Source organism: Bos javanicus, chromosome 9 (assembly GCF_032452875.1).
Source record: "Bos javanicus breed banteng chromosome 9, ARS-OSU_banteng_1.0, whole genome shotgun sequence".
NCBI lineage: Eukaryota > Metazoa > Chordata > Mammalia > Artiodactyla > Bovidae > Bos > Bos javanicus.
The window spans coordinates 39,077,867-39,089,977 of record NC_083876.1 but is presented as its reverse complement, the minus strand read 5'-3'; the positions used below and the strand labels follow the sequence as shown (position 1 = coordinate 39,089,977).

The 12,111-nt window shown below is 35.3% G+C and overlaps 1 protein-coding gene and 1 long non-coding RNA gene across 9 annotated transcripts in view; one reads left to right on the top strand and one right to left on the bottom strand.

The window, feature by feature from the left end:
* The window catches only part of REV3L (REV3 like, DNA directed polymerase zeta catalytic subunit), a 177,219-nt gene that overhangs the window by 67,537 nt on the left and 97,571 nt on the right, over positions 1–12,111 (bottom strand). For all 8 annotated transcript variants that reach the window (XM_061428654.1, XM_061428656.1, XM_061428655.1 and 5 more), the window contains 2 exons: positions 7,138–7,280; positions 2,324–6,494 (listed from right to left, as the gene is read on the bottom strand). In XM_061428654.1, coding sequence (XP_061284638.1) covers positions 2,324–6,494; positions 7,138–7,280 — 4,314 coding nt within the window. The remainder of the gene's footprint in view (positions 1–2,323; positions 6,495–7,137; positions 7,281–12,111) is intronic.
* The window catches only part of LOC133254394 (uncharacterized), a 76,160-nt gene that overhangs the window by 52,983 nt on the left and 11,066 nt on the right, over positions 1–12,111 (top strand). The gene's annotated exons all lie outside the window — the stretch shown is intronic.

Genomic DNA, 12,111 nt, shown 5'->3' with positions numbered 1-12,111 from the left:
TACTTCTTGTAGGGCATGATTTCCCAAATGACCTGGTCACTTTTAGATAAAACTCAATGAACTGAATTCTTATTTTTGACTGGAGCTGCAGGAACAGCACCAGAGTTACCACATTTCCCTTCCCCCTATATATGGAAAGATTCTAGCTCTTACTAGTTAACTCCATAATCAGGATTAGCACCTTCCCTGTACCTACTTTGCAGCTTTATGAAAAATTAGGAGAATTATTGTTATCGAAGGAAATGAGTACACATATGTGACTATACCCAACTCTAATATTAATAATACAGAGATCATAATGAAGTAAAAGATAAGCAAAAATTGCTGAGGTGTGGTAAGTTCAGCTTTCTTGGATATTGTCAGCAGCATGCTAACTGCTATAACTCATGCTGTAATATATATCAAGAGCCTTAAATTTTTCAGTCATCCTATTTTGAGAGTTTTAAGTAAAGACTCCAAAATACAAGAAATTCTTTATGAAGACGGTATCACATAATTCTCTATAGTAGCCAAACAGAGAACAACGTTTCTGTCTAGTAATATGCATGTGATAGAATATTATGCAGTCATTTAAAATGATGTTTCAAGACACTCATAAATTTGGAAAATGTTTACATTATAGTGGTGAGTGAATCAATTTCAACATAATATTGTGATTATAGTAAGAACACATCAATAAAACAAAATAAAAACTATACTGAAAAATGAAAACATTAAAATAGTAATAATGGTTGTTACTAGGTAGAGAAATGGTGTCATTTTTATTTCTTCTTTTCCTAAATTTTCTACAGTGAATACATAGTTTTTAATTAGAAAACTTTGTATAGGGTACAAATTTCAAATATAATGACTATCATATCCTTTTATTTCAACTGCAGAATAAGCGCCAAAGTTGGACAACAATTAATAGTAACACAGAGTAAATGACTAGGACATGCTAAGTTAACTAAGAATTAAGAAGATGTGCAAGGCTAAGGAAGAAAATACAGATGAAAAAATAAACCATAATCACTACTGGTAAAGTCAAAGTCCCCAAAATAATGGAAACTAATGGCTAAGGAACATACGTTCATATATTCTGACAGTGAAATAAAGAGTTCCATTCATGTTAAAAAACCAAATGTGGGTACCAGGCACAAAAGAACAGCAAAACTATGTGCCAGGCAGTGCGGGGGTGAGGCAGGGTGAGGGATTTTCTACCTTTCACTTCAAATCCTTAGAGGAGGGAACTTCTACTCTGTATTTCTGATCACTTTTTCTCACCCCTTTCTTAAATGGACTCTTGCAGAAATTACTGCTAATCTGCTGGGTAAAAAGCCTGGCATTCACTGTCTGTTTCAGTAGGGTAAGGAACACAGTGCTGCTCAAGGTCAGTGCATACATGCAGTGTGGCCTGTTGCCTTTGCTGTCTCCTTCCATCATTTAGATTAAGCAGGGTCTGCCTCAGCAGTCCTGGCAATTCTGCTCTGCTTCTGACTGGATGGCTGAAATGAACTGCCTCTCTCTGCAACTGATTAGGTAAACAGGATCAAAGACACAGGGGCAGGGCCCAAAGCCATCCCTTAAACTTCTTGGATTAAGCCTTGTCCTCCAGTTTAGCGCTTATCAGGTATGTTCTACCTTGGTGATGCAGGCAGGATAGGATACCTACTTAACTACTGATTTATAAATAGGCCAGGGCTGTGGTCTATTTATAAACCTTCACCTTTTGCTACTGGCTTTGTGTGTGCATGGATCTGTCTCTCTGTTTATCACTTTTCTGAAAAGATTCTTAAAAGAAGAGATGAGGGGAATCAAAGTCCATCTTGTACTCCTAATAAATGTACAACAGTAACAATATGAATGAAGATGCTGGCAATATGAAAAGAGTGTATGTAATAGAAACAACTTAAAATAATCTTCATTTAGAGAAATATCCTAAGAGTATTTAAAACATATGTATGCTTATTTTCAAACTTTTAAAAAGTTCTTAAAATTATGAAAGCTTACCACTTAAATACCATCTTTAAAATGATAATACTATAAAAGTATTATGACATCCTTCTTGGCATCATGTCATAGACAGTCTCTAATCCTTTAATGTTGATGCATTGCAAAATAACAGATCCAAGACCAACACTGATCAATTTAAATAAATTTCTCTGGGTACAACTATCCACCCAGTTTGTGAATTCTTTTAATATGTCCATAATTACAAAATTGTTTTCATAATGATATACTTACAAATACAGTATCAGAGAGAAAGTAGTACTCAGTTACCAAATTTTGTTACATACATTGTAATTATTCAGAGTGACCCAAGGGGAAAAAGAATTCTGATTACCTGGGCTTTTCTGGTACATCAGAAGGATTACTGCAAAATGGTTCTTGGTAAATGGTTTCTGAAAGGTCATGATCCAACAAAGTTGCCATAATTTCTTCCCTACTTGGTGGGGACATAAGTGGTTTCAGAATGTGAGCAGTTCGAGGAGTGAAACTGCCGTTTTTAGATTGCGAGGGAGAGCTGGTAGACCTTGGCGAACTATCTGGAGTTGGTGTCAACACATCAGTGTTTCTTGAAACATACAATTCTAAATCTTCAGAGGCTGCATCTACAAGTTCACCATCAGGGGAGGATAGTATTGTAGTAAAAGAAGTATTGACTGCATCAAGAGACTGCCCCATTTCTTTTCTGGTATGACTTTGAATCCAGTCTGAACTGCCCGGCTGTGAGAGGCTAAGAAACACTTCTTTGCTTATTGAACTCCTATTTAATCTGGATTTTTCATTTAGACAGTTCTCTGACTGCTGAATACAGAAAGTCTCCATAATTGAATTAGACCGAGATGTTAGAGGATGAAAGGTATTTTTCCACTGATTGTTGCGATGATTCTCATTGCTATCTATGGGTGATTTCTCAAATAGTTCAGGACTTAGAGTACCAGATCGAATCCATGCGGTTGAGTCTGAGGCATGATGTTTGTCTTCATCACATTTCTGGTTATCATGACTTAAAAACTCAGTTTTTTCTACAGTTTGTCCTGGGAAAAGATCCTGAACTGCATCACTTAGGAACTTCTGAGGCAAATTCTGATCAGCTGGGACAAACTGACTTCCAGAATAAAAACTACAAAATCCAGTTTGACCTATTGTATTAATATCAAAATTGTAATTATGTTCAGGGGACAAGCTATCTTCAAGTGAATAACAACTTTCAAAACCTGGATCTGAAAAGAAGATGGGACTATCATCTGATAGGGAATTATCCAATTGGCCAGAGTTTTGTAAATTTAGAGAGTCTACTTTAAGAAGTTTGGGAATTTTTTCTTTAGGTTTTGTACTTCTGGGAGTTCGAGGTTTTCTTGGAGATGTTACTGATCGTGTTCGTTTAACTGATTTGTTATGCTCAAGGGAAACAGAGATATTTTTGTTTGGCTGCTGTTTATTAGATAATGGGTCTTGTATACTATTTCCATTTTGTGCTTTCTGTTGTCTTTTTTGCAACAATTCTTTTAGAACTGCCAGTCCAGACTGTCCTTCACCAAATGCTGAAGGTGTTGACATATTTCGATTCCTACATTGAGAAAGTGCTTTGGTTTGTGAAACTGCTTCTGACAATGGCTTTTGCTTTACCCTTTCAGGTTTAAAGTTTGACATGTCTAAAATAAAACCCCTTTGTTTTTGCTCCCAAGCTATTTGTTTGATTGGGCTTCTCAAAGAAGTTACAAAGCAATTATTAGGCATCTGACTTTCTTCTGAAGCTGCATTTCCTGGAGAACAAGTTTCACTGTGCTTTGAACGTTCTGCCATGCACACAATCTGCTGCTGACTATCTTTGCAATGCAAAAAATTAGGGGCATACGTCTGGTCTGGCTTTGATTCTAGGGAATTACGATATTCATTTAACTTTCCAAGAGATGACAAATAGCTTTTTTGTATATTTGCATTCTCTTCTATCTTTGGAGACATTATACCAGAAGACATCTGTGTACTCTGTGCTACCTGAGACAAATGGTTTGAAAGGTCAAATATATTTTTTTGAATCAAGCTTGATTCTTTTAGAGTAAACATAGTATTTTGACAATGAGATCGCTGAACATTAATTTTTGAGATTCCAGGTCCTAAAGAACTACAAACAACAGAAGAATTCACATCATCTCGTGAACTGGGGAAGGCCTGAAAATCTACAGGTTTCTTGCTTTCTAGGAAAGAAGAAAAGCAGCCAGATAAATTCTGTTGTGCATGAATTCCAGTGGGGATAGGAGCAGAAAGAGGATGATCTATAGCAGAGCCCATTAATGACACATCTTTCTGTTTAAAAAGTAGTTGAGAGCCTCCAGAATTATCTGCGGTCTCAGGCCCATTCTGATGTTTCAGCACAAATTTCACTTCAGTACCAGCTTGAGATTTTAGTTTTTCTTCCTTTAGTGTTGTATGCTTTCTTGGTGTACTTTTCTCATTTGTTTTTTGTTTCTGTTTTGCTCTTGGTTTCTTTTTTCCATCATCTACTAGTTTATTTGTCTGATTTCGTTTGTTCCTTTTCTTAGAAACTGTAGAGGGATTAACAAGCTTTGTTTTTGATTTCTTAACCTGCATTCTTGCTCGACTATTTTTTCCTATACGGGAATTAACAGTCTTACTATTATATACATTAGGACCCTTAAAAAGCATTGCTTCTTTATCGGCAGCAGCCATAATTTCTTCAGCTCTTGGATCTGTGGGAGACCAGCAGCGAGGTGGAGAAGAGTTTATGGGACTTGTGCTTCTCTCAGAAAGAAAACCTAGTTTAGACATAACATCACTATAATTTGAGTCACAGTCTTCGGTTTCAGCATTATAAGATGGTGAAGGAGGAGAAAGAATAGCATGTGACCGTTTTTTCCTGAAAGACAAAGTTCTTCTAATATTTTCACTATTTGTCCTTTGTTGTCTACCAGTTTTTTTCTTAGCAGACTTATGTTTTGATTTTCTTCTGTGACTTTTCTTTGGTGTTAATGGATAAATGGGATATTTGGTTGCAGGGGAGTCAGGAACTTTTGGCCAAAAATCTTTCAAAGGTGCAAGTTTTTTATACAGTTCCATTTTTTCCTCTGTTAATATTACTTGTTTTTCTTTAGAGTCTATTTTTCCTAGTTTCACAAGCATATTTTTCCTCCCTCTAAACCTATTAATAATAATGTACTTTATGATGACAGGGGGCAACTTTTTAGACATTTTTCTGCGTTTTCGAGATTTGAGAGTTCCATCTAAACTTTCACCAATTTCCATGGGATGAGGTAGGCTAATTTTTGAGCTGTGTGTTACAAAACTTGACTCATTATCTTCATTCTCATAATTTACCTTGCGTTTGGCTCTAAGGGTATATTTATTTCCATACAATCCAAAGGACTGCTCAGTTTCTAAGGTTCCTTCTCCAAAGTGACAGTCTACAAAACTGTCTGTAGATGTTTTATTTTCAAAAGTTCCACGGGTGACCTTAATTAAATCGCTAGCCAATACATTATCTTTCTCAGAATTATTACTATTACAAGGATTATTTTGTATATAATTATCTTTTGAGGATCCAGTCTCAGCAGTTTTGGTAGCAGTCTCTTGATGACCCGAAAGCTTCTTTTTATTCATTTTTAACCGGGACTGTTTATTGCCAGGTTGTAGTTTATATGTGACAGGAGAGAGCTTTTGGGGCCTACTGAGACAATTAGAGAGAACAACACTGGGAAAAAACATATAATGTGCTGCTTGCTGGCTGAGGCTTGGTTTTTCTGTTTTATGTTCTTGAAATTCTTCATATCTAATTTTAAGTTTATTTAGTCCACTTTCATCAGCAATGCTATCAAGAGAATGCATCATAGTTCTATTTTCCCCTGAGCAAGACAGCAATTCACAATTTTCATTTAATGATGAAGGGAATAAACTATTCAGAGCTGTGCTGTTTCCTTTTTCATTTCCTTCAGAGGATAATTTACTCTTTGAATGATTTAAGTCAGAAAAGTTCAAAGAATTTTTGCCCAATGTACTTTCATTAGTGTGACGGCTCATATGTATAAAAGGGGCATCCTTATCAATTTTCCTAATGTTTGTATACTTTCTACTTGGTATTTGTCTTGTAACAGGTGGAATATTGTCTTCATAATCAAAAGTACTACTTTCACAGGAAGATACTGGGAGGACATCTTTCTTACCACTCTCTTTATGAGAGTTTTCTGGATGGACAGAACTGCTTAAAGATCCAGGATATTTCATAGAGTAAGTGCTTTCATTTGTAAAAGAAGTGACTGAATGATCTAGACTTTTCTCTAGTTTGCTTGGCTGTGAAAGGTCTTCAATTAAATCTTCCTTGTTCAAAACATGGGAAGAAAGGGCACTTGTGTGTTTACACTGAAAGGTAATCTTAGCAGAAGATGGGGGCTCTAATGTAGCAGCATCTTTGTGAAAGATGGAAGGTTTTACTGATAGCTTGCTTGTTGCAATCACAGAAGAGTGGGTTCTAGAATTTTCATTGTTCAGTGGATTGTCTGAAATGAGGAAAAAAAGAATTTGCTTAACTTCAACTCTTCTAATTTTTAAAATATTTTCCTATATCATGATGCTATCACCATGAAAGAAGTTATATGAAATTACAGTTGTATGTTTAAAATAGTTAACTCAACAGAAAGGTCGTTTTCATACTAGGATATCTCAATCTGAATAATCGAGAGTTAGTTACATTTGACTATTAGTCATTATTTTAAACACATATGCCTTTGATTAAAAACAGATGGTATCAATATTCATGCTTTTTGAGAGAATAAGGGGAAAAATCTCATTGCCTTGGAAAGTTTCCATAAAATAACACACATCTTTGCATTATCACTCTTTTCTTGCATTATCACTTTAAATAAGCTAAGCATATTTCTTATAGTTTTCTATAGTTAAATGTTACAATAAACTGATTAAAGTTTATAAAGCTCTAATCAGTGATTGATAAAAGCTATCCTCTTAGAAATGAGAAAAGACATATTTTATCTACATTCTCTCAAAAGAAAACATCCTTGAGAAGGACAAAATCTAACAGTATTGTCATAGTCTCACTTAGCCAACTGTGATTATATTTTTCAAAATCAAATATATCTTCAGCCCCTACATAACAAAATGCTCACAGTAGACTAGTTTACTTACCACTATTTTCATCTGCAGTTCCATCTAACTGAGGTATAGAAAGATTGGCTAGAAGCAAACTATTATTACTCCATTCCATTTCTTCTTCTGAAGATGAATCATCTTCTTCTGTTGAGCTTCTATGGGTATTTCTGCACAGTGATCTAGGGAATATTAAGATTCATCAGTGAGTATGAGTATGAGAAAAAAGCATCTCAGACTCAAATAATTTGCCTAATTTGACACTATAATAGTAAAACTGAACAAAGCAGATCTGAAAATTAAAACTAGAAGATACCACCATTCCTATATTCACAGCTCCACAATGTCTTGGATTACCATATCTAGTTATGTTTTTCCTTATATTGTCCCCTTTATCTTATCATTAAATATACACATATAACAGCTTAGGTGAGTACCTGGTAATTTGTAAAAAGGTGGCATTTTAGGATATTCTAAGAAGTCTCCATAGATACACAATTACTACATTATGATTGGAAAAAACAAATAAAAAGACAGGCAAGGGGTTATTCAGGTCAGGGATGAAAGAGAAAATAAAAGGGGTCAGACAGATAGGCTAGGAAGCAGTACAGGTATTGAGTCAATCCCAGCAGGAGCTGTAAAAGCATGGTTACTGAGGAATGCAGATGGACTGTGAAGTCCAGATGGATACTCCCCTTAAGTTCTATCTCCAACCAATTTACATTTTTCACTAGATCATAGCTTGATATTTTCCCTTCCATCTGGATGGGCAAACTTACTTTCTACCCACACCTTTTTCTTTCACTTGTCTTGAAAATATTACTTTATTATATGTAGAATAATTTTTTCATTAAACCTTTTCCAAATAAAAATTATTAATGGCTCAAACTGTTAATAACTTTCTTCCTATATTATACAAAAATTTTTCATTTCTGCCTTTGTCCTGTGTAGCCATATGTAGCATATCTATGCCATGTTCCACATGATAACTTTTAAAATATTTGAAGGGATTTTTATCATTTGTTTCATAATTCTTTTCTAATTAGAGTAAATATTATCTATTCTTTCCACTGTTCTTTAAAAGTGACGGTGCTCACAAATCCTTCTAGTGTTCTTCTTCTTTCACTTTACTTTTTCAGTATGCTTAAAATTTGGTACTTGGGGCAGAAATATAATATCCAACATACAAGCAGAAATTAAATGACTCCCATTCTAGATACTATACTTCTATCAATCTTTCTCTAATATACTTTTATAAATGTTCAAGATATTTTTCCAAGGTTAACCTCAGGGTGATTTTCACAGAAATGATCCAGTCAATGAATACACAAACATTAAATCATTATGGGATAAACGAGGCCTATTATTTTAAACATGTTGGCACTACTAGGAATAAGAAGATGGTGATTTTACAAGAATGTTACATATTTGAATGCGTATCTATTTAATATGGGCATGAAAATTTAAATAGCAAAACCAGATATAATCTAAGAAACTGTAGAAGAAATGCTAGTAATAGATTGAAGGTAAGAATCAAAGGGACAATATCAAAATAAAACAATGAAAGAACAACAAAGACAAAAGAAAAACAAATGGAAATAAGAAAAATGCTTCATTGATGCCACATGATCAATCAAATAAAAATATCAAATAATTAACAAACTTTGCTGAAATATAAAAGAAGCAACCCAACTTATTACAGCAAGATTTCAATACATCAAATAAATACTATAATTATTTTACTAATAAAACCCAAAATCTGTCAGACTAATAAATGTTACCCCAGGTACATCTGGTAATCAATAATTAAATTCACACTATTTTGGCAATCATACACTACAGATTTACTGTGCTCTTAATAAAGTACAATTTATGGCTTTCCCACAGAAACTGTTAAGTCTAGAATGAATTGTAGGTCTACCTAGTCTATATTTGTGAAACTGACTGACTGAACAAAAAAGCCTATGACCCTACACCTTATTAGGCATCATCTTTTCAGTTTCAAGATATTTTTGAATCTGTATTTTGTCATTCAATGAATTATCAATCTCCAATGTTTCTGACAATCTCAATTGAATCAAGCATGACATTTGGCACAAAGCAAGCATTTAAGTGGTTTTTGAATGCAAAATCATGCAAGTTCCCTATGAACCGATCTAATCAGTCACTACTACCATCCTTCTTATCTACAAGGATGTTATGTAGGACTTTGTTAAACATCTGGCTGAAATTAGACTCAGTCGACTATTCCATTTCCCTAAGTAACCATATTTTGAAAAGATATAAAGACAGTAGAGCATGAGTTGAACTCATAAAGGGTCTTTATATTTTCTGCTTCCCTTTGTAAATGCCCACGAAGTGTTCATTTAATAATCATAATTATCACTCCTATTACAGGGGAGCAGAACTAGAAACAAGACAACCAGTTAAAAAGTGGTTTGCTTTCCAGATAAACAATAACACTGCCCAAACTAGATAAGTTTAACAACAGATAGAGATGTACAGGAAGGCAAGTTAAATATGAGATTGAGGTCATATTTAAAATTTTGGAACATTTAAAGAGATTAAACCTAACTTTATTTTTATCATTATTGAGATATAATTGACACAAATGACTATGAATTTTTGATGCACAGCATAAAGGCTTGATTTACATACACTGTGAAATGATTACCACAATAGTTTTAGTTAATAGCCATCATCTCAAACTCATTCTATGAGGCCACCAGCACCATGATACAAAAACTAGACAAGGATACCATATAAAAAGAAAATTATAGGCTAGTATTACTAATAAAAATAGATTCAAAAATCCTCAACAAAATACTTACAAACTGACTCCAGCAATACACTGAGTACCATACACCATGTTCAAGTAGGATTTACCCCAGGAATGCAAGGATTTTTCAGTATTCGCAAGTCAATGTGATTACACCACATTAACAAATTGAACAATAAAGACCATCTGATCATCTCAACAGATGCAGAAAAAGCTTTTGATAAAATTTAATATCCATTTATGATAGAAACCCTAGAAAATGGGCACAGAGGGAACATCATCAGTTCAGTCACTCAGTCATGTCCAACTCTTTGCCACCTCATGGACTGCAGCACGCCAGGCCTCCCTGTCCATCACCAACTCCCAGAAATTTACTCAAACTTATGTCCATTGAGTCGGTGATGCATCCAACCATCTCATTCTCTGTCGTTCCCTTCTCCTCCCACCTTCAATCTTTCCCAGCATCAGGGTCTTTTCAAATGACCCAGCTCTTTGCATCAGGTGGCCAAAGTTGTGGAGTTTCAGTTTCAGCATCAGTCCTTCCAATGAACACCCAGGACTGATCTCCTTTAGGATGGACTGGTTGGATCTCCTTGCAGTCCAAGGGACTCTCAAAAGTCTTCTCCAACACCACAGTTCAAAAGCATCAATTCTGCGGCACTCAGCTTTCTTTATAGTCCAACTCTCACATCCATACATGATTTCTGGAAAAAGCACAGCTTTGACTAGGCAGACCTTTGTTGGCAAAGTAATGTCTCTGCTTTTTAATATGCTGTCTAGGTTCGTCATAACTTTTCTTCCAAGGAGCAAGCGTCTTTTAATTTCACGGCTGCAGTCACCATCTGTAGTGATTTTGGAGCCCGAAAAAATAGCCTGTCACTGTTTCCCCATCTGTTTGCCATGAAGTGATGGGACTGGATGCCATGATCTTCGTTTTCTGAAATGTTGAGCTTTAAGCCAACTTTTCACTCTCCTCTTTCACTTTCATCAAGAGGCTTTTGAGTTCCTCTTCACTTTCTGCCATAAGGGTGGTGTCACCTGCATATCTGCGGTTATTGATATTTCTCCTGGCAATCTTGATTCCAGCTTGTGTTTCATCTAGCCCAGTGTTTCTCATGATGTACTCTGCATATAAGTCAAATAAGCAGGGTGACAATATACAGCCTTGATGTACTCCTTTTCCTATTTGGAACCAGTCTGTTGTTCCATGTCCAGTTCTAACTGTTTGTCCTGATCTACATACAGATTTCCCAACAGGCAGGTCAGCTGGTCTGGTACTCCCATCTCTTTCAGAATTTTCCAAAGTTTGTTGTAGTTCAGAGGGAACATGCCTCAAAATAATACAAGCCATTCATGACAAACCCACATCTAATATCATACTCAATGAGGAAAAGCTGAAAACATTTCCTCTAAGATCAGGAACAAGACAAGGATGCCCACGCTTGCCACTTTTATTCAACATAGTTTTGGAAGTCTCAGCCACAACAATCACAGAAGAAAAATAAAAGGAATTCATATTGCAAAAGAAGTAAAACTCAGTGTGTGCAGATGATGTGATGCTACATATAGAAAATCCTAGAGACACCACCAAAAACTACTAGAGCTCATCAATGAATATGGTAAAGCTGCTGGGTACAAAATTAATATAAAGAAATTCATTGCATCTCTATACAACAAACAACAAAATATCAGAAAGTGGGCTTTCTTTTTTCAATTTCTGATATAAGGAGGCACTTCCATTTTGTCCCATTTAGGACACACATATTGATACTGTGTATATAAACAGATGATTTCTAAGTTAGGTGTATGGGGAGAGCATGAATTTAAGCAAGGTGGTCAAAAGATACAAACTTCCAGTTATAAACATGACTAGGCAATATAATGTACAACACAGTGACTATAGTTACCATTACTGTATGACATATATGAAAGTTAAGAGGGTAAATCATAACAGTTCAAATTACAAGGAAATAATCCCCCATTTCTTGTTTCGTTTCCTTTGTATTAGAGGATAATTGCTTTACAATATTGTGTTGGCCTCTGCCATACATCAACATGAATCACCCACAGGTAGACATATGTCCCCTCACTTCTGAACCCCCCTCCCATCTCCTATCTCATCCCACCCCTCCAGGTTGTCACAGAGCACTGGGTTGAGCTCCCTGTGTCACACAGCAAATTCCCACTTGCTATCTATTTTACATATGGCAATGTATATATTTCCACGTTATTCT